Source organism: Thalia democratica, chromosome 4 (genome assembly GCF_965202585.1).
Source record: "Thalia democratica chromosome 4, ktThaDemo2.hap1.1, whole genome shotgun sequence".
In the NCBI taxonomy this organism is placed as follows: domain Eukaryota; kingdom Metazoa; phylum Chordata; class Thaliacea; order Salpida; family Salpidae; genus Thalia; species Thalia democratica.
In genome coordinates this window covers 30544117-30567660 of record NC_139168.1, presented here as the reverse complement: position 1 = coordinate 30567660, position 23544 = coordinate 30544117, and the positions used below count along the sequence as shown (strand labels likewise).

Genomic DNA, 23544 nt, shown 5'->3' with positions numbered 1-23544 from the left:
TTTATTTTACTAATATGAGCTTTCTAGATGCTTTCTATAGATAATTTCAATTTATTTGTGTAGAAAAATTAAACTTTAATATTAAAAATAATTGAAACAAAAAGAAAAAACATACTTTAAAGCGAGAAAAAAGTAATGATAAACGCTTACTAATTATACTATTGTTTATTGAACGATAAAAAAAGCGCTCAAAAATTTTAGTTGAAAGACCTGGTGTACAAAGGAACTTTTCGGTTATCAAGTCGTACACCACATACTTAAAAAATTTCTTACGAGCTATTAAACTTAATTTTTATCATTTAAATATTTAAACCTTTATTAATAAAACAAACAGTTTAACAAAATGAAAGAAAAAAAAAAACTAAACGAAAATTAATTGAATTTTGTGTAAAAATGTACTTAAAAATATGTTTAGTTAGATAAGAACTAAAAAATAGATTTAACTTTAAATCAACTTATAAAAGGAAATAAACAATACGTATAGCAAACATTTTTAAACAATTTGTGCTATCACTTAGAACAAGGAGCGTTAACTTGGCTTGAATGGCTTTTTTTGTAATTTTATTTTTTAACCTAACTTTAAAACTAATTATTTTCAATTTCTTTAATGCTAGCTTGTAACTTTTTTTTTATTCTAAAAAACGTTCTTTTGCTTAGCTTTTCACAATAGTTTTCATCGAATTGAGGTTTTAGTTTTGTTGTGGGGCCGCTTTAAAAATATAATGTTTTTTTGCTTTTATTACTCTACATTGTTTTTCTCCAAAAAAATTTTTATTATTAACATGCTTATTAAATTGAGTTTTATAACGTTATTAATTTTTTTTTCAAAAAAAAAAAATTTATAACATATGCTTTAAAAAAAAATTCAGAAAAATTCCAAGTTTGCACGGTTTTAGTTCTTTTTTTACATGGTTTTACAGCAAAAGAAAATTATTTTTAAATCATTTTTATTTTAAACAGACTTATATAATCAAGTTTTATAACTTTATTTAATTCTTTCCTAACTTATTATTATTTTTCAAATATATGACCCATTTAAGTTTTACCTAAACTTTTAGTATTTGATCAAGAAATCCCTCAAAGTACGTAAACAAAAAAATCAGGTAAAACTTGTATAGGTAATATATTTGAAAAATAATAATAAGCTTGAAAAAATTTAATAACGTTATAAAACTTAATTAAATAAATTTGTTAAAAATAAAAATTACTTAATAAAATAATTTCCTTTTGCAATAAAACCATATAAAAAAAGAATTAAAACCGTACATATTTGGAACTTTTCTGATAAATTTATTTAAGCACATGTTATTAAAAAAAAAAAAAATTTGAAAAAAAATTAATAATGTCTTAAAACTCAATTTAACAAGTATGTTAATAATAAAAAATAAAAAAATTAAATGTTTTTGGCGAAAAACAATGTAAAGTGGAACATGCTAAAAAACATTAAACTTTTAAAGGGGCCCCACTACAAAACTAAAACCCCAATTCGATAAAAATTATTGTGAAAAGCTAAGCAAAAGAACGTTTTTTAGAATAAAAATAAAGTTCCAAGTTAGCATTAAAGAAATTTAAAATAATTGGTTTTAAAGTTTGGTTAAAAAGTAAAATAACAAAAAAAAACATTTAAGCCAAGTTCACGCTCGTCTTAGTAAAGTGTTTCTCACATTGTGCAATTGTAAACAGTAGTGTGCATAAAAATTATTTACTGTACACAAAAAGTTTAAATGTTAGAAAAAGTATTATATAAATAACACTTGATTTATTTTTTATACTATATATATCAAATTATAACACAAATTGACAGTTATTTATACACTAAGTAACACGAGCGTTAACTTGGCTTGAATGGCTTTTTTGTAATTTTTTTTTAACAAAACTTTGAAACCAATTATTTTCAATTACTTCCATGCTAACTTGGAACTTTTTTTTTATTCTAAAGAACGTTCTTTTGCTTAGCTTTTCACAACAATTTTCATCGAATTGGGGTTTTACTTTTGTAGTTGGACCCCTTTAAATATTTTATGTTTTTTTTTGCTTTTTTTCACTTTGCAACGTTTTTATCCAAAAACTTTTTTTTTTAATTCCAGTTATTTTAATATTAACAAACTTATTAAAATAAGTTTTATAAGGTTATCAATTGTTTTTAAAGTTTTTTTCTATAACATATGCTTAAATAAATTTTTCAGAAAAGTTACAAATTCGCACGATTTTGGTTTTTTTTACATGGTTTCGTAGCAAAAGTAAATTATTTTTTTACTAATTTTTATTTTTAACAGACTTATATAATTAAGTTTTATAACATTATTATATTTTTTACCAACTTGTAATTATTTTTCAAGTATATGACCCATTTAAGTTTTACCTAAATTCTTAGCATTTGATCAAGAAATCCCTCAAATTACGTAAACAAAAAATTTAGGTAAAACTTGTATGAGTCATATATTTAAAAAATAATAATAAGTTGGGAAAAAATATAATAACGTTATAAAACTTAGTTATATAATTCTGTTAAAAATAAAACTTATTTTAAAAATGATTTAATTATCCTATAAACCTTGTAAAAAAAACCAAAACCGTGCAAATTTGGAACTTTTCTGAAATTTTTTTTAAGCATATGTTATAAAAAAAAATTTGAAAAAAAAAAATATCTTAAAACTGAATTAAATAAGTATGTTTATAATAAAATAATTGAAAATATTTTTGGAGAAAAACGTTGCAAAGTGAAAAAATGCAAAAAAAAAAACATTAAGTTTTTAAAGGGGCCCAACTACAAAAGTAAAACCCCGATGAAAATTATTGTTAAAAGCTAAGCAAAAGAACGTTCTTTAGAATAAAAAAAAATCCGAGTTAGCATTAAATAAACTGAAAATAATTGGTTTTAAAGTTTGGTTACAAAAAAAACTGCAAAAAAAGCCATTCAAGATAATTTAACGCTCGTCTAAGAAACTCAAAACTTTAAATATTTATACTTTTTATTGTCATCTATTTGTATTTATAGTGTGCAAAAAATATTATTTTTTATTTTCCACTAATTTAATGTGAACAGCTTTAAAAAAAGTTGAGAACCACTTCATTAGTATACTACACTAGCAGCTTTATATGTTAGCAACAATAAATTTAGTTTGATACTACTTTATACTTTATAGAATTAAAAAAAACTATAATGTTTACAAATCAATATTTTAATAAAATACAAGATATTACAATTTAAAGCAATATTAGTTCAAAAAATTTTATTTAACTTTTGTAAAAACTTTGGAAACATTTTAATCAAAAAGTATTTACTTTGTTTAAATATATGTTTTTTTTTTCTTTAGTACATGCATGGTAGGCCAAAAGTCCTCAGAATAATATAAAAATAAACTGTTTGCAAAAAACTACAAAACAAAAGTTAAACACTTTTAAAAATTAAGAATAAACTTAAATTATTTATTTTTATGTGATATCCATCCTTAATGATTAGGAGTATTATTCTTTCTCAAACTTTCATTTTGCAGATTTTTGATCAATAAGATGTGGCTTCCTGCCTTGTTTTGAATCTCGTTGGTTGCTTCTGTTGTTTATCCAAGTGTTGATTATTTGAAGAAATTTCTTCTAATAAATTGAGCTTTAATACTACAGAAAACTCTGCATGTCAATAGTTTCAAAGAAAAAGTATTATTCTCCTTGTCAGTAAGGACAGACTGGACATCTTAATAAAAATAAATAGTTTAAAATCAATATTAGTATATTTTCTTACATTTTATAAAAATATTTAATTTCTGCTTTAAAGTTTTTTTGCAAACAAACCTTTTTAGAACTAGTCCTAGGACTTTAGGGCCATCCTATATATTTAAGTATTGAATTTTATAGCTAACAATTATAAATAAAACTTAACTTACATTGTCAGATAAAATAAAAATTGTAGTTCAAATATTTTACAACTTTCAATGATTTTAAAAGAAAAATTGTTTAAAATTCCAGGTTTGATGGTTTATTTTTCATAATAGTAATAAATTTCATGAGATTTTAGCATAATTTTAATTTACCTCATTTTTGACTTGTTTTTACAATAAATTTTAAGGGCTGATGTAAAACCTGGATAAAAATATAATACTATTGTTATATCATATTTAAAAGTCATTGCTATTTTAATGTTTTATTTTACTTGAGGTAATAAATTATAAATTTTAATAAAACACTTTATCATTACGAAAAACATAATTTTATAACACAATAATTATTCAGTAAAGAAAAAAATTAAATTATATTTTCAGCATTTAAGTAGAAACTATTAAGTTCGTAAGGGGTCCAACATTTTTTTTTTACAAAAATTAATATTGACTTTTATTAGAGAGCTTAGAGTAAATACTACAAAATACTTTTTATTAGACAAAAAAATCAACTAACATTTAAAATATAACCAGTTTGGTGAAAAAATCTGAAACAACATGGAATTAAAAACTTTCAATGTCAATTTTCTTCGAACTTTAAAATTCTACTAAAAATCTATCTCCTCTTTCATTTTTAAAGCAACTAACTTCAAATTTTAAAGAATTTTTTTTCAATTTTACAAACAACCAGTAAGAAACTGATTTTTGAAAGAATAAGAATTGAAAAAAAGTATGATCAAAAATTTATTAATTGAATTTTTTGTTTATTTTTTTTTAGTCTAATCTTTTTCCAACAAGTTGTTTTAAGTATATTAAAAATTAATCTGAGAATGTTTTTTTCCCAAAATCGCCAAAAATTGAAGAAGGAGATATATTTTAAGTGAAATAGTTACATTTGCCTTATTAGTTTGTGCCTCCCATTGAGAACCTATCGAACTCTTTAACTTAGATTGCCTTTATTTCAAAAGTTAGTTCGAGTTTAAACCAGAGGTAAAAAATAACTGGTAGCTTAGCTAATTACGTAAAAGTACTGTTTAACCTACCTTATCCTTTTAATAAAGAACATATGTCAATTTTTTTTATAAATACTTTAAATCAACAAAAAAAAATTGATACTTCTAACACAGAAGTATCAAGCTAAGAAGCTTAAACATCTAAGTTAAACAATAAAGTATATTCAAGAAAAGTTTTTTTTTAATTCATGTAAAACTTTTCAGAAACTACAATTCATTAATGGACATCAAAACATTGTAATTATTAAAAACTTTAAAGAAAGACTTATGATTTATATTATTTAGTGTAATATTAATCACAAACAACTTGTTTTGCAACTAATGTGCACAACAACTAAAAACACATATATATTTTGCAGAGGTTTATTTAGACTGTCAGATACTTTTATACACTTAACAAAATCCAAAGTAACTTATGAAATATAAGCCATCAAAGCCAGTGAGCTCAATAGATTTTTAATGGAAGCAAAAAAGTATTATTTCACAAAAAATCTTTCTTCTCATTAATTTTTTTAATTAATCTTCTTAAAACTTTCACAGTAAGTCCAATACTAATATTTGAAATTTTTAATTGCAGGATTTTAGAAAAATTGAAACTTTCCTTAAAAACATCTTTTTTTTAATTTTTTGTTCTAGAGTGTTTTTTAAACTCTAACATTTAAAGTCTTTTTAACTATATAAGGAATGCTTCTGAAAAATTTAAGGTTTTTAGCTCGAAAATAAAGAAGAATATAGGTTCTTAAGTGTCAGTGAAAATAGTTGCGTGTATCAGAAACATGTTACAAAAACTTCTATATCTCAAAACTTTGAAATAATTTAAATAAAAGAACAATTATGAAATAAAAATAGTATAATAATAACTTATGTTCTACAAAAACTGACTTATAGTGTAAATTTTAAGCTTTAATATGAAAGCCAATGTTAACTTTTCTAAAAAAAAATGCTACACCCCCCTCCCAATTGTTGCCCTATATGGTTTTTTTCTCAAAATTCAAGGTATATCTAGGTTGTTTTTAGGAAAACATTTAAACCCTAGGCTATTCCTGGATTCCAGGTTAAATTGCTACTGTGCATACTACTATTAAAACTTTAGTTAATTTTAATCAAAAGTTAAACTATGCTGTAGTAATAGAGCAATTTAACTGATACTTTTTTAGTATAATTATCAATAAAAAAACATTGAAAAAGTTAAATTAGCTTTGGAAAAATATAAGCACACAGCATTTTTAGTAACAAGATAGCAGCTTATGTAAAACAGCTTAATAAAGTGCCGAAAATTATCTAACAAAAATATTTAATCTACCTTAAAAAAATTTAAATATAAAGCTTTTAAAACTTGTTTAATTATGATCTACAGGAAAATATAAACAATAAAACTATACTTTTAAAACTGTACAATTTATTGTAAAATATATGTAAATCAAAGTTTCAACAGCTTATTTCCACAATCTTTGCATATTTTCCAAAACATATCAATATCAGTATAGTTTTTGTAGCACCCAGACACAGCAAGCCTTAGAAACCTTTTGTTTTCTACAACTGACTGAGTCAAATGAACCTCCCCAGAACTGTTGATCAACTCATACAGCTTGTTGTTAAGGTCGTTCAAGTCATCTTCAGATGTAATGTGCTGAGGTTTTATTCTGAAACACACCAGCCCAAGTGTGACCTTGAACAAAACTTCATACAAACTGTCTTTTCTCACAAGTGATTCAAAGTAGCAAGCTCTTTCATAGCTGTTTAAAACGTGCTTTCTTATTCCACTTACTCCCACCATTCTCATTAAAAACCAAACTTTAATTGAACTAAATTTTTTACTCAATGGAATTTGCCAGTGGCGGTAATCAATAGCTGTGTCTTGGTATTTGTGACTGAGATATACAGTGTCAATACTGAAAGCTGCATTCATTAAGCTCTTATCTTTCACCCAGAAGAACCCACAAGGGAAACTTAACATCCAATTTTTGTGGGCATTAAAGTTTATAGAAGTTGCGTACTCTAAACCTTGTCCATAGTGTTGAAACTGCGGGCAAACCAAAGCACTACCAAGATAGGCACTGTCTACATGCAGCCACAAGTTTTCTTGCTTGCAAATCAGCCCAATCTCGTTTAAATTATCAATACTTGCACAAACAGTTGTGCCTAAAGTTGCACAAACATAGAAAGGTATCAAACCTTGTTTTTTGTCTTCATCAATCTGTTTTTGAAGAGTACTTCCACGTAGAGAGATGTTTTCATCTACATCTAAAAATCTCATTTCAACAAAACCAATGATTCCTGCTTTTTTAACTGAGGAATGAGAGTATTTTGAAGTGTAGCAAACAAGTTTTGACAAAATGCTGAACTTGTTTTCATTTTTGTCCCTTTCAAGGTGCTTGCCCACAGCCAGGGCTCTTGCAGCTAATAATGACACCAGTGTGCTGTCACAAGCAGTGTTTTGTATGCATCCAGCTCCTGTGCCTTTCCCATTGTCATAAATAAAGCACAATGGAAGGTTACTTGATTTTGCAACCCAATCCATGACACCCAACTCCAGCTCAGTTAGTACTGCTATCTTTTTGGGCTAAGTTTTTCTAGGCTAAGTTTTCAAAAAAAAGGTTACTATAGGTCAATATTTTGACGTACTGCAGGCTAACTTTTTTTTAGCCTAATTATTGGTAAACATGCTAATTTATGCAGGCTAAGGTTTTAACGCAATAAGTTATAAATAAATAACGCCAATAAACAACGGCAACAAATTTTAATGAAACTAAGTAAAATAATATTCAAAAAAAGATAACATTTTCAACATTTTAGACTATGACAAATAAAATAAAATTAAGTTTTGTAACGGCCGTTTAAAATTAAATACTGTAACTATATAAGAGGACAAAATACTTTTTTTATAGTTTAGTAATCTAAAACTAACAACTTTTAAAATACCTTACTCGAACTTTGCATTAATTTTCTAAGAAATAAAAGAAACTTTATACGTTAAATTAGTGTTTAAAACAAATATATAGCAAAACTATAACTCTTTTTAAATAAAAACATTAATATATAAAATCTAAATTTTATATTTGATATCTTAAAGGTATCATTTTATGTGTAATTTCCTTCTTAATGTCATTTTACCGTTTTATTATGAGCCAAGACAATTCTAGTATAGCGACTCATCGTAAACTTAGAATTTTATCTGTATACTTTAAAAAAAAACTACACTTCAATCTAACCTATAATTTTGAAACTTTATATATGCATTCTTTAAGGTGTCATATCACACGTTTATTCCTTACTTTTGTCATTAAGTGACATTTCTAATAAAGTAATTTTCAACGCATATTTCGTTGTTAAAAAATGGTATACACTTTCAAAAAAAACTACACTTCTACTTAACTTAAAACATTGAAACTTTATATTTGCATTCTTGAAGGTGTCATTTCAGACGTATATTCTTTACTTTTGTCGTTTAGTGACATTTCTAATAAAGTATTTTTCAACGCATACTTCGTTGTTAAAAAATGGTATACACTTTCAAAAAAAAAATGTACTTATAATAAACCTAAAACATTGAAACTTAATAGTTGTATTCTTGAAGGTGTCATATCACACGTATATTCTTTACTTTTGTCACATAGTGACATTTTTAATAAAGTAGTTTTCAACGCATATTTCGTTGTTAAAAAATGGTACACACTTTCAAAAAAAACTACAGTTCTACTTTACTTAAAACATTGAAACTTTTTATTTGCATTCTTGAAGGTGTCATTTCAGACGTATATTCTTTACTTTTGTCGTTTAGTGACATTTCTAATAAAGTATTTTTCAACGCATATTTCATTGTTAAAAAATGGTACACACTTTCAAAAAAAAACTACACTTCTACTTAACTTAAAACATTGAAACTTTATATTTGCATTCTTGAAGGTGTCATTTCAGACGTATATTCTTTACTTTTGTCGTTTAGTGACATTTCTAATAAAGTATTTTTCAACGCATATTTCGTTGTTAAAAAATGGTACACACTTTCAAAAAAAAACTACACTTCTACTTAACTTAAAACATTGAAACTTTATATTTGCATTCTTGAAGGTGTCATTTCAGACGTATATTCTTTACTTTTGTCGTTTAGTGACATTTCTAATAAAGTATTTTTCAACGCATATTTCGTTGTTAAAAAATGGTACACACTTTCAAAAAAAAACTACACTTCTACTTAACTTAAAACATTGAAACTTTATATTTGCATTCTTGAAGGTGTCATTTCAGACGTATATTCTTTACTTTTGTCATTTAGTGACATTTCTAATAAAGTAGTTTTTCAACAAATATTTCTTTGTTAAAAAAATATATACACTTTCAAAAAAAACTACACTTATACTAAACCTAAAACATTAAAACTTTATATTTGCATTCTTGAAGGTGTCATATCACACGTATATTCCTTACTTTTGTCGTTTAGTGACATTTCTAATAAAGTATTTTTCAACACAGATTTTATTGTTTTGTTCTGTTTAAAGTCAGTTAAAAAAGTATTTTTCTCCATGTATCCCAAAACTCTTTTGTTTTCTTAACTAACCTCGATGATCTTATCCAAATTTATAAACATTGGACGTATAAAAAGTGTCTGTACTTCCCAGATGTGTAGTAAGTTGTTTTTATAAATTTTGAGAAAGTTTTTCTTTTTAAACATTGACAACTACATTAAGTCAAACTGCTTAACTTTACAATTTAGTAAAATATTTTAACTTGAGATTAAAATTTGCACTTTTTATGCTATCTAATTTTTGTTAAACAATTTGTATAGCTAATCTATTTGTGTATGTTTGTAATAAAGTTTTACTTCCTAATAAAAGTTAGGGGAAGATTTTCAAGTAAAAGTCGTTTTAAACGTTAGTACAATTTATAAAATTAGATGTACATTGTACATGCTCTTCTTGAAAAAGTCTTCGCGGTCATTACTTAATTTTTTTTCTACAAAAAACAATCTATTTCTACGTCATTTTTCTACGTCATTTTTCATAAATTTATAAAAGATAACAAAAATGTGTCAAATAGCACATGGTCATTTTATATAACTATGTTACATCCCAAAGGTAGTTTTTTTTTAATATATCGAAGTTTTATAGGACTAAATTATTTTTTTTATAGACACGTCCACCATATTTATATCGCAAATGAGTCTAACTAATTTGTCAATAGAAGAAGACATTAGTGACAGTCTGTATGACAGTTTATTTTTTTCAGACAAATTAGTTTTTTTCGTTAAAGGAAAGCCTTCAAAGTTATTGGTGAGATATAATGATTTATTTAAAAATCTTAATAACTTACTTTCAAGTAATTTATTTTGTTACAGTTAAATTAATTTTTGACTTTAAGAATAGCTTATGAAAGTAAATTGTTTTTAGTTTGTTAACAAGCGTCAAAACTCCTGGACATTGTTAAATCCTTATTCTACTGAGAGTAGAAATAAAGAATTAGAACTCTATCTTGAGAGAATTTTAAGGATTCAGTTAAATTATTTAGAAGTTCCCCATGATTTGATTGAAGAAACAGATGAGACCAGTTCTAAAGTTTTTTTACTAGAGGTTTGTTGAAAAAGTAGTTTTTGTTTATTCAATGATATGATAAAAAAAGGATATAAGTTTTTGTACAAGAAAATAGCTAAACAACCGAGGAAGGAACATTTTGTTTTACTTAATTGTTTAAGCATCTAATACTTACAGTTAGCTAAGCAAATTTTATCAAGAGAAGCGGTCACTAAGATTAAAGTTAAGCCAATTAAAGAACTTCGTGAGGACATTGCAGTCGAGCTCTTAAAAATAGGAGGTTTGCTTTAAAATATCATTAAACGTTTTACAAGTTTTTAGTATATAACAATTTACAACGATCAATTAAGGACCTCCAATAGATGAAAGTCACTCAAATTGCTACATTTGTGGAAAAAGAGATGTAGTAGAAGATACATCATATAGAAGAAAGAATGATAGTTGGGTAAGCATAAGTTTTCAGAAGTAACACATGTTAAGCCATATTTTAATTTAATTCTTCTTTTACAGAGTCAATGTGATCACAAGAGATGTAGAAGATGGTTCCATGATGTTTGTTTGAAACTAAACAAAAAAGTTAACAAAAAAGATTTGTTTTTTTGTCAAATGTGTTCAAGTTGTTAATTAAGTTATTGTAATTTCATGAAATTTGGATAAAGTTTTCAGTTTTCCTTAAAAAATTTTGTTTTTTAGTGATAAATAGCATTTTCGTTTTAAAATATTTTTGAATGTTTTGTATATGTATTAAAGTTAAGTTTCAATGTAAAGTATACAATTTAAGAATAGTAGTATTTTTTTTTAATAATTCAACTTTTTACTAACTTTAAATTTATCATAAATACAAATGATTTAATAAACTATAGTTTGAAAAAAGTGCTCTATAATATTATATTTTAATAATGTTAACAGCTAAGTTATTATAATAATTATGATAAAAGTTGATTCAAAGCATTATGATACACTTAATAAATATGTAAAAGTTTAGTTAATTTTTAATAGAATTGTTGGTTCTAGAGCAAAAAACATACTGAACTGTATTGAAATATGAAAAAATAAACAAGTTTATTAGAGTTGTCATTACTCATAAAAGTGCAATAAAATGTCATTAAACGACAAAAGTAAAGAATATACGTGTGATATAACACCTTCAAGAATGCAAATATAAAGTTTCAATGTTTTAAGTTAAATAGAAGTGTTTTTTTTTTGAAAGTATATATTTTTTTTTAACAACGAAATATGCGTTGAAAAATACATGATTAGAAATGTCACTTAATGACAAAAGTAAAGAATATACGTGTGAAATGACACCTTCAAGAATGCGAATATAAAGTTTCAATGTTTTAAATTTAATAGAAGTGTAGTTTTTTTTTGAAAGTGTATATATTTTTTTAACAAAGAAATATTTGTTGAAAATCTACTTTATTAGAGATGTCACTAAATGACAAAAGTAAAGAATATACGTGTGATATGACACCTTCAAGAATACAACTATAAAGTTTTAATGTTTTAGGTTTATTATAAGTACAGTTTTTTTTTGAAAGTGTATACCATTTTTTAACAACGAAATATGCGTTGAAAAATACTTTATTAGAAATGTCACTAAACGACAAAAGTAAAGAATATACGTCTGAAATGACACCTTCAAGAATGCAAATATAAAGTTTCAATGTTTTAAGTTGAATAGAACTGTAGTTTTTTTTGAAAGTGTATATATTTTTTTAACAACGAAATATGCGTTGAAAACTACTTTATTAAAAATGTCACTAAATGACAAAAGTAAAGAATATACGTCTGAAATGACAACTTCAAGAATGCAAATATAAAGTTTCAATGTTTTAAATAAAGTAGAACTGTAGTTTTTTTTTGAAAGTGTATATATTTTTTTAACAACGAAATATTTGTTAAAAAATACTTTATTAGAAATGTCACTAAATGACAAAAGTAAAGAATATACGTCTGAAATGACACCTTCAAGAATGCAAATATAAAGTTCAATGTTTTAAGTAAAGTAGAACTGTAGTTTTTTTTTGAAAGTGTATATATTTTTTTAACAACGAAATATTTGTTGAAAAATACTTTATTAGAAATGTCACTAAATGACAAAAGTAAAGAATATACGTCTGAAATGACACCTTCAAGAATGCAAATATAAAGTTTCAATGTTTTAAGTAAAGTAGAACTGTAGTTTTTTTTGAAAGTGTATATATTTTTTTAACAACGAAATATTTGTTGAAAAATACTTTATTAGAAATGTCACTAAATGACAAAAGTAAATATATACGTCTGAAATGACACCTTCAAGAATGCAAATATAAAGTTTTAATGTTTTAAGTTAAGTAGAAGTGTAGTTTTTTTTGAAAGTGTATACCATTTTTTAACAACGAAATATGCGTTGAAAAATACTTTATTAGAAATGTCACTAAACGACAAAAGTAAAGAATATACGTCTGAAATGACACCTTCAAGAATGCAAATATAAAGTTTCAATGTTTTAAGTTAAGTAGAAGTGTAGTTTTTTTTGAAAGTGTATACCATTTTTTAACAACGAAATATGCGTTGAAAAATACTTTATTAGAAATGTCACTAAACGACAAAAGTAAAGAATATACGTCTGAAATGACACCTTCAAGAATGCAAATATAAAGTTTCAATGTTTTAAGTTAAGTAGAAGTGTAGTTTTTTTTGAAAGTGTATACCATTTTTTTAACGAAATATGCGTTGAAAAATACATGATTAGAAATGTTACTAAATGACAAAAGTAAAGAATATACGTGTGATATGACACCTTCAAGAATGCAAATATAATGTTTCAATGTTTTAAGTTTAATAGAAGTGTAGTTTTTTTTTTGAAAGTGTATACCTTTTTAACAACGAAGTATGCGTTGAAAATTATTTTATTAGAAATGTCACAAAACGACATAAGTAAAGAATATACGTGTGAAATGACACCTTCAAGAATGCAAATATAAAGTTTCAATGTTTTAGGCATTGTATAAGTATAGATGTTTTTGAAAGTGTATACCATTTTTTAACAACGAAATATGCGTTGAAAAATACTTTATTAGAAATGTCACTAAACGACAAAAGTAAAGAATATACGTCTGAAATGACACCTTCAAAAATGCAAATATAAAGTTTCAATGTTTTAAGTTGAATAGAAGTGTAGTTTTTTTTGAAAGTGTATACCTTTTTTACTAACAAAATATGCATTATATATATTTAGATATCAAATATAAAATTTAAATGTTATTTATTAATTTTTCTATTCAAAAAGAGTTCTAGTTTTGCTATATATTTGTTTTAAACCCTAATATAACATATAAAGATTCTTTTATTTCTTAGAACATGAATGCAAAGTTCGAGTAAGGTATTTTAAAAGTTGTTAGTTTTAGATTACTAAACTCTAAAAAAAAGTATTTGTCCTCTCATTTAATTACAGTAATTAATTTTAAACGGCAGTTACAAAACTTAAGTTTAATTTATTTGTCATAGTCTAAAATATTTAAAATGTAATCTTTTTTTGAACGTAATTTTACTTATTTTCATTAAAATTTGTTGCCGTTGTTTATTGCCGTTATTTATTCGTTTCTAAGTTATTGTGTTAAAACCTTAGATTGCATAAATTAGCTTTTTAGTATTAAAATTTGTTTTTATTTATTTATAATTTATTGCGTTAAAACTTTAGCCTGCATAAATTAGCATGTTTACCAATAATTAGGCTAAAAAAAAGTTAGCCTGCAGTACGTCAAAATATTGACCTATAGTAACCTTTTTTTTTGAAAACTTAGCCTAGAAAAACTTAGCCCAAAAAGATAGCAGTCTCAGTTAGTCATGTGCATGACGCCCAACTGAACCCTATAGCTGAGGTTGCAGCAATCAGAATCTCTGCCAAAATGTCAGGGTAGCTGAAACCACAACTAAAGTAGGCAAAAAAACCTTTTGAATGCCAGTGAGTCATTCCTTTCATTATAACATTTTCAATATCATCAAAAACTTTTTGCCATGGGTCTGGTTGATCATTAGCTTCAACTGGTAGTATAGTATTTAAAAACCCAGGGCTGAAACTTGATGGAAAAGTTTTTTTGCTGTCTAAACTTTGATGGTACTTGATAACATAATCTATCATTACAGCTGATGCTTCCCTGAACTGATCCAGACTTAAACCAAGAGAAAGAAAGTTTAAAGGTCGTTTACTCTCCTGAGTATCCTCTCTTCTCAGGAAAATTTGTTATGGTTTTGTTTTCTTTATCCATTTTATAAAATTGTGTATACTATAATTACTATTAGTATAAAAATATTGTTTACATTTTTGATTTGTTGTCTATAGTTGACAATTTTCAAATAAAACTGTAGGTACTTTTTTTATCCATAACGTTTTTTTTTATTTCAGTCCCTTGTAAAATAAAATTATGTTTTACTTGAAATACGTGAAAGTTTCTTATGTTTAACAAAACTGTTTGTCTTAAACATTAGAACATTTAAACTTAAAGAAAGTGTAATTTTTTCTTAAATTTCGAGGTATATTTAATCATTTAACATCTATAAATTTTACGTTCTAGATTTTATTTAATAAAAATTAACTAAAAACTGTTTGTCGTTAAAATAAAGTAAGGTTTAAGCAAAAAAAGTCGCTGTATTGTTATTGCATATTTGAATATTTTTTTTTATTGTAAATTTTTTAAAAAATCTACAAATGCTTTTATAAAACTGTTTTTTTTATACAGTTAATTTAGCATTACACTAAACTACAAGTCTATCAGGTGGTGTATTTATATCGTCTTTGTTCCCAACCACTGCCCTATAAGCTGTTCTCTTTTCATACTAGGCAAAAAACAATTAAACACCATAAATACACATCTAACGTCACCTTCTCTTTTAGTAAAAGTTCTCTTATTCAAAAAAACTGGTGTTGAAAATGGAAAGTTGCGCATTTTAAGTTTTGCTTAAAGTACTCATTCATAGAAAAAAATATTTTTTTTTATTTAATAAATTAAACAAGAATTTCTTTTAATATTAATAAACAAGAAGCAGGTTACTAAAAATTTTTTTAAAAGGGTAACAGTAATATCCTATATTTAAACAACAAATGGTTAAAACATAAAAAAAATAAAAAAATTTTGAACATCTTGTTTTTTAGGTTGTATAAACTCAAGAAACTGACATCAAGGGAAGTAGAAAAGTATGAACAAAAACATTCTTAACTATGCTTAAAAACTTAAAGTTTCGTATTATATTAATGTTTATAGAACGACAAAAATAAGCGCTCAAAACGTTTGGTAGGGACCCGGTTTACGAAAAAAACCTATTATAAACAAGTACTAATTATTAACTCTTCAACAATTTTGACCCTTTTTGATATTAACTAAAAACATTTTCACAAAATAAGATTAAAATTTAAAAGAAAGGATAAAGTGCTTAATATAGAAACTAAAAATTTAATCTATCATTTGGAACATTGTCGATTTCACAAAAGTTTCTACACAAATTAAGTTTATGTAAATTTATCATAACATTTTACAAAAAATAAAGACCTTTTTAAGTTTTTTTGCTAGATAACTTTCTTTTAGGAAATAAACTTTAAGTGAATTAAAACTTCTTTAATATAATAACAAGTGTACTAAATTTTTACGTTAAAAATGCACAAAAACATAAAATCAAAGCAAAATTGTTCTTCCTAAGTTTAAAAACATCCTTTTGTTAAATAGCTTAAGAAAACTTGTATAGATCTATAAAAATTAAAAGAACACTGTCAAGAAACTACAGGAGGAATGATATTTATTATGAACTATTTGCTTGTTTGAATTTTTAGCTTGCATCTTGCGTTAAGATTTATTAATTAACTCCTTATATCTTTAAAACTGTTAGAATTATTTTATCGGTAAATAGTAGCTAAGATAAAACCTATGTAACATAATTTATATATTTATATATATATATATATTCAAGTTTAACATCTTGAAATAAACCTTTTTATATAACATACATATAAAAATAAGGTTAATATTTAAACTTGAACACCTTCTACTGAGCCCACTTGAAGGGCTTTTAAATAATTTATTGAAATGACGATTTTAAAAATGCTGGAACATATGTTTCATAAAGACAAAAAAGATTGTCTCTAATCTTCAGCCAGTTCAAATTTAGAATAAAAAGCACTTTGGTAAACAAAGATGCAAAAGTTTACAAAAAAACAAAAACAATATGACGTAAGAATTGAACATTGTACATTACAAATATTCAGCACAAAAATCGATCTACCATCTAATTAATTAAACAACTAAAATTGACGAAAACAACAGTTTATTGACTATAAAATACTTTAAAATTTGTTGTATTTTAAAAGGAGCTTTTTCATATGTCGACAAGACGATATGAATTCACTCCTCTTATTTAAACAACCTTCCTTTTTTAACGCATACATAACGGCTGTTGATTCTTTTAAGCACAGCCTATAAACAGGGTTATTACCATCTGCTATTGGCTGTGCTCTTTTTATCTTCTCACAAGTTAATTTAAAATCAATGTTTTTGCGCTTAAAGCCGCAAACATACTTCGAAAGCTCAGTTTCATTTTCGTATACACCACCTTTAAAGGATTTTTTATGATTAGCATACCGAAATCTGAATTGAGTGGAGCATAAACCGATGTAGAACTTCTTTCCAAGGTCAGAGTTAACTGTTGCCAATTCTTCTGGCTTTATAGTTGAAAGGCTAAAAAAACAAACGCACGCCTTCTTCAAGTCCATGGGGTTACGAGTCACTATTGAATCACCAATGTTGACGACTGACTACCTGGATGTGAAGCTCAACTTGTATGATCTCTTCTATATGCCTTATTAAAAGCAAAACGTAAAAATTATGTATATAAATAAATGTTCTAGCCACCCAAAAAATATTATAAACCAAATACCAAAAATAATCAATCAACGTTTAAATAAAAGATCAAGCAACGAAGAAAACATTTTAAAGAAAAAGCAAGATTATGAACTAATAATGAAAAAATGTGGTTACAATGATAAACTTAATTTTGAAACAACGGAACAAAAAAACAATACGACCAATAAAAGTAAAAGAAAGCGAAATATAATTTATAATCCCCCATTCTGTAATTCAGTTAAAACAAACATCGGCAGAGAATTTATAAATCTAGTAAAAAAATATTTCAACAAAAATAACCCATTATCAAAGATATTTAACAAACATAATATGCGAATCAGTTATTCATGTACAGTAACCTCTCGCTTATTTACGCACATTGTGTCCACAGAAAAAGTGCGTAAAGATATGAGAGATCGTAAAGAAACGAGAGGTACCAAATATACTCAATATAATGGCTGTTTTTTAATATTTCTTCTAATTAAAAGCAGACTGGGAACTTTCCCACTTTTAACTATTTGTTTACTTCATTAATAAATATGAAAACAACAGATAAAACTATACATATATTTAAAAAAGAATTTGAATTTCTATAAAATAATAATAATATGAGTAGAAATAATTTTACTATTTTAATAATAAGTAGAAATTATCTTTATCTTTATTTATATGTGACATTTATATTATACTACTTAGCAAATTCAATTTATAATCAAGCATTTCTTTACAATTATAAAATGGTGTTTATTAATATATAGGGCAAGACTGCTGTATAATTTCTTTGTGTTTTAAACTCTCATTATTTCATTATACTTTCATCATCAAACACAGTCATGTTTATTTCAGAATTTTGATTTAATCTCTTATTGTTAACAAAATTTCTGATATACTGAGTTATAACTAAATGTTTATCAATTAGTCAAGGAAGATAAATTTAAAGTCTAAAGATATAGAGAGGTGTGTTAGCATTCTAAAACATATTTTAATTTAAAAATATACATTAAACCTAATTTGTGCAATATTAAAAAAATAAAAATTTTTATTTTCTGAATTTATAGAATTTTGAAATGCGTAACTAAACGAGAGTGCGTAACGTCACGAGTGCGTAAAGATCCGAGAGGTTACTGTATGGCGAATTTGGAGAGATTAATTAAGTCATATAATCAAAGGATTTTAAACAAAAGTAATTTAATCAAAAATCAGTGTAATTGCGCTGGTGGCTGTAAATATAATTTGAAGGGGGGCAATAGCCGGTCAGAGAACATTATTTACAAGGCAACAGTTAACTCTGACCTTGGAAAGAAGTTCTACATCGGTTTATGCTCCACTCAATTCATATTTCGGTATGCTAACCATAAAAAATCCTTTAAATGTGGTGTATACGAAAATGAAACTGAGCTTTCGAAGTATGTTGCGGCCTTAAGCGCAAAAACATTGATTTTAAATTAACTAGGGAGGTGATAAAAAGAGCACAGCCAATAGCAGATGGAAATAACCCTGTTTGTAGGCTATGCTTAAAAGAATCAAAAGCCGTTGTGTATGCGTTAAAAAAGGAAGTTTGTTTAAATAAAAAGAGTGAATTTATATCGTCTTGTCGACATATGAAAAAGCTCCTCTTAAAATACAATAAATTTTGAAGTATTTTATAGTTACTAAACTGTTGTTTTTGTTAATTTTAGTTGTTTTTAGTTAGATGGTAGATCGACTTTTGTACTGAATTTTTGTAATGCACAATATTACTCAATACTGTTTTTTGTTTTCTTGTATAACTTTTGCATTTATGTTTAGCAAAGTGCTTTTTATTCTAAATTTAACTGGCTGATGATTAAGGCGTCTATTCTTATGAAACACTTATCAGTATTTTTAAAATCTTATTTTTCTAATTAAAATATATATATATAAGTAAGATGTTATTATAGTTTTAAAATTTCATATATAATCTACAGGATTTCTGGATTACAGGTGTTTTGGCAACCCTGCTCAATTTTTAAGGAAGTATATCTTCCAATATTTATAAAAAGAAAGAAAACAAAATAGAAGATGACAATCAAAACCTACTGTACTCAAATACTACACTATATCTCAAAAATTTTTTCTAGCATTAAAAATCTGTATAAGGCTACTTGTAGTTTACTTAAAAATCTGTAAAATAATATCAAGTTGTAATAGTGATCTACACCCTTCCTGTAATTACACTAAGTTTTTTTTTTCCTTCCATTTTTTCTAAATTTAACATATTTTTTAATTACAAGTATTATTTACTTTTCTAGAAACAAAAAGTAATCAGATTTTTAAGTTATTCTAGGATTTTATACAACATTTCAAGATTCCAATAAACATCTAGGTTTGATGACCACCCTTTTAGCTTTATTTAAAACTAAAAAATGCTAAGTTTTATTGAATTACATAACTTATGTATAACTAGTTTAAATTTTTTTATCACTTAAAGTCATTGATAACAAACTATAAAGGAAAAATTAAAAAAGAAATAGCTTAATTTGTTTTTGAGTTTGAAACTGTAACATACACAAAAAACATCAGACTTAAAAATTATAAATTTCTAACTTTAATAACAAAGAGAAATGTTTTGTACTATTTTATTGTTTTTCGTTAAGATATAATCATTTTCATATTAAAAAAATACACAAAGTGAATTTATCATAGGCCTAGACAGCAATTTTGCTTTGTTTACAAAGTTTAAGCTTTAAAACTACCCAAGGTAAAGTTAATGAAGTCATCAAAATATTGGGTACTTTTTTTTTGTGAAATTGCTGCAATAAAAAGTACCCAGTATTTAAAACTACCCATAAAAAGTCCTACCGTTTTTGAACAGTTAGAAAAACTATACTTATCTTACAAAAAACTTGGTCTGTTCTACGAACAGATGCTATATTTGTTTAACTAAGTAATATAAACAAAAGTTACAATATAGTAGTATTAAGTTCGGATAAATGCTGAGTTTTAAGCAAATTAACTGGTGATTGCTTCACGTAGGTCATAAAAATCTTTGAATAAAAAATTTATAGACTTTTGACTAGTTTGTAATCATTTGATTACAGTTAGTAATTAAAGAAGATTGTTATCATAAAAAAATACTTTCACGATTAACATCAAAATTAACTTTTTTGAAAACTAAACTTTTTAATAATGTAAAAGTTTAGTTTTCAAATTTTATAAGTTTAAAAACTTTCCTTTTATTATTTTATTCTAATTGTAAATTCTTCTTTTCGAATTTGTATGCACCACATCAAAATTTTACTTTATCTTTACTTTTTTCAAAACTTATTTTATTTTTTATAAGCAAAAAAATTTTTTTTTTTAAATAATATAGCTGTTAACTTTAAAAAATGTTTTTTTAAGAATTTAAAGTTTGAAACTGTATTAATGTGTATGTTCGCTGTTCAGTTGTTATACTTTTGATAAAAAAAAGATAGTTTTATTAAAATGTTTTATATCCTAAAAAATTACACTAGAAACAGATAAGAGATAAGAACACTTTCTAAAAGATTAAAGAATGTATAATACAAACTAATAACATAATTTACACGAACCAGAAGCTCACTATTTACCTTTCATGTTAATCAAACTAAAGTCGTCATTAAAATAACAATAAAAAGATGGTTCAAATAATATTGAAACGGAATAAATAGTTAATCAAAAACTTCAACTTATTATGTTTAAAATAAAAGAAATGAAGATGTTTGAAAAATTAACCTATTAACAAATTTCGTTTTTCGTTAAATTTGAAGTTATTTTAAACAAAATTCATAAATATCAATTTAGTGTTTGTGCATAAGCATATTTACTCTGAAATATAGTTTAATTTTAAAATATTTAAAACTTTTAACTTCATTTTAAAAGCCAAAAATAAAGTTTTTTTAGAGTCAGAACAATTTTAATCGTGAGTACTTGACACACATTGTAACTTACTTTTAATTAGAAGTTACGCCTTAAAAAAAACCAGACATTTTCATTTTCAAAAACTTAAACCTGTTTTTATTTCTATACTTTTGAATTCATCGATCAAGTAGACTACGTTTACAGAAAATGGATTAAATCTATCATTATAATCACCTTTTATTGTTACATAAAACGAAACTAGTTGTATTACTATTTCCGAGAACAAAAAAAAAGCTTGTTGTTTCAGTAGTTAACTTGTAATGACATATTTTTTAACAACTTCATTTCTAAACACCTAACTACTAGGCAGGGGCGTAGCGTGGGGAGGGACACTGGCGCATGCGTGCCACCCAAACAAGAAAAGAAGTAAAAAAAAGAATGTAATATCTTTATCATATATTGTTTATTTTTTCTGCTTAATTTGCTTTTATTCAACATATTTCTGTTAGAAAAAGGGTAACATTATTATATTTTAAGTTAAAATAGCTTCTTGTACTTTTTTTCTTTGTTCACCCAGGCATGAGTTAGTTTCTTTAAAGTTTATAGTAGTTTGTATTGCGAACAACAAATTTTTATTCTCTTAAGTGCCATTATTTGACAGATATCGTTAAGTACTAAATATGCAAAAGTCTTCAAAAACCCTTATGTTTAGCATCACATTTTAAAATCAATTAAATTTGTTAGAACTTATAACTTAGTACTACATCTAAGAAAAAATATTATAAATATTAATCTGTTTTTAACTTTATACACACATACTAGTCAATAAACCATTTCAAACTAGTTTTAATTTTATTTGAAAACATTTATACGATAAAATTCACATGTGAGTTAAGTAAAACTAATCAGTTAGTAGAGTGAGTTCAAACGCGAATTTATCTGAATAAAACAGGTAAATACTAAAAACAGCAGGTAAATGTAATAAATCAGAGTTGTCTTTAGCATTAAAAGTTAACCAGCAAACAAACGCGCGGGAAAGCTTCACCCGAGCAACTTTCAAAGTTGGCGCTCGCAAATAAACTCGTACGGATAGTCCTCATAGTTGATTAAAATATGGTGGTAATCCGGTAGAGCCGGTTGTAAAATCCAGTAAAGGTGATTGTTTATCTCCGGGTACCCGTAGTCGAGACCTATATCTATGTCGACCTCTTGACCGTCGCCAACGCGCTTCCAATTGCCCAAAAAAGAATCAAACGTGAAGCCAAGTTTCAATAGGTTTTCGCCAACGAGGCCCAGATAGTCCGCTAATTCCCTGTCAAAAGTGGGTTCGGGAGGTTAGAAAACAACTGTAAACGTCTATTTTGAGTAGTAACTGTACGCGAGCTGTTAAATGTACCAGCAAAGTTTTATTGAAAGCTCTTAGTTGTTTTTATTTTTTTAATAAAACGCTTTTCAACAAATGATAGAAAAAATATACTAGCTAAATTCAAACACAATTTATTCTACAAAAGTATACTTAATAAAAAAAAACAATACGCGTTTACCAATTGCCAGTAAACAAAGCTCTTTTTATGTTTTGCTCTTGTTAAGCTGGTGTATAAATATTAGGTTTTGTGTTATTAAACTTATACTAACTTTCTACCCTCCTTGTTGAGAAGTCTGGGGTCGTACTGGATAATGTCTCCCTGGTACGTTTCTTGACAGTACTGCCTGGCATCATCAAAGTACTTATCTTCATTAACAAACCAGTGTTCATATTCTGCAAAATAAGGAAACACTTTGATGAATAATATGCTTAATTTTTATTTTAAAAAAGTTAGTTAATAGGTAATTATTGTTTTTTTTTTGTACTTTTAATGTTTTAATGTAATAAAGATTTTTTGAGATAAAAAAAAAAACTTACTCGGTCTAGTTCCACAGGAGTCACCGGAGCACAGTTTTTCAACTGAAAAATATTTATCTTTGTTAAATTAAAGCGTGTAAAGTGTTAAAGAACCTGTACACAATACCTAAAAAAAAGTAAAAAAGAGCGTTTAGATTATTAATATATCTGAAAAGAATGTGGTTAGAACTATGGCATCGTAGTTAAAAGAAAAATTAAATCTACAGTTTTTTCACCACAATTAGTAAATGTTGACTATCCAAACTAAATGTAAAAAAACATATACATTTTTCTTTAAAGGTACAATCTATATTTCGGTAGAAAAAAAGGTATTTAAATGAGATTTCTATTGATTGAAAAAAAAAATAACCAAGAAAGTTGATTTATAACGTAAGAAAACCAATACAAAAAAAAAACAGTTACCAAGACTTACAATGGATTTTCATAACAGAGCAGCTGTTAAGGATATCGTTCCAGCAGCAGCCCACGCGGATACATTCGGCCCTGGTTTTAAGTTTGGTTTAATACAATGTA

At 25.6% G+C, this 23544-nt stretch overlaps 1 protein-coding gene across 1 annotated transcript; it reads right to left on the bottom strand.

Moving 5' to 3' along the window:
* Positions 1 to 6305: 6305 nt before the first annotated feature.
* On the bottom strand, positions 6306 to 14539 carry LOC145833233 (aromatic-L-amino-acid decarboxylase-like). Its single transcript, XM_082940425.1, has 2 exons — positions 14251 to 14539; positions 6306 to 7435 (listed from the first exon to the last, which is right to left on the bottom strand). The coding sequence occupies exons 1-2, from the start codon at positions 14537 to 14539 to the stop codon at positions 6306 to 6308; spliced, it is 1419 nt and encodes a 472-aa protein (XP_082796551.1).
* Positions 14540 to 23544: the final 9005 nt, after the last annotated feature.

What these genes read in the sequence shown, in the direction of transcription:
- LOC145833233 (XM_082940425.1), bottom strand. Translation starts at nt 14,539, where the DNA reads ATGATAGATTATGTTATCAAGTACCATCAAAGTTTAGACAGCAAAAAA. An exon ending in AGGGTTCAGTTGGGCGTCAT is followed by an intron (nt 7,436 to 14,250) that starts GCACATGACTAA and finishes CCAAAAAGATAG; the next exon opens with CAGTACTAACTGAGCTGGAG.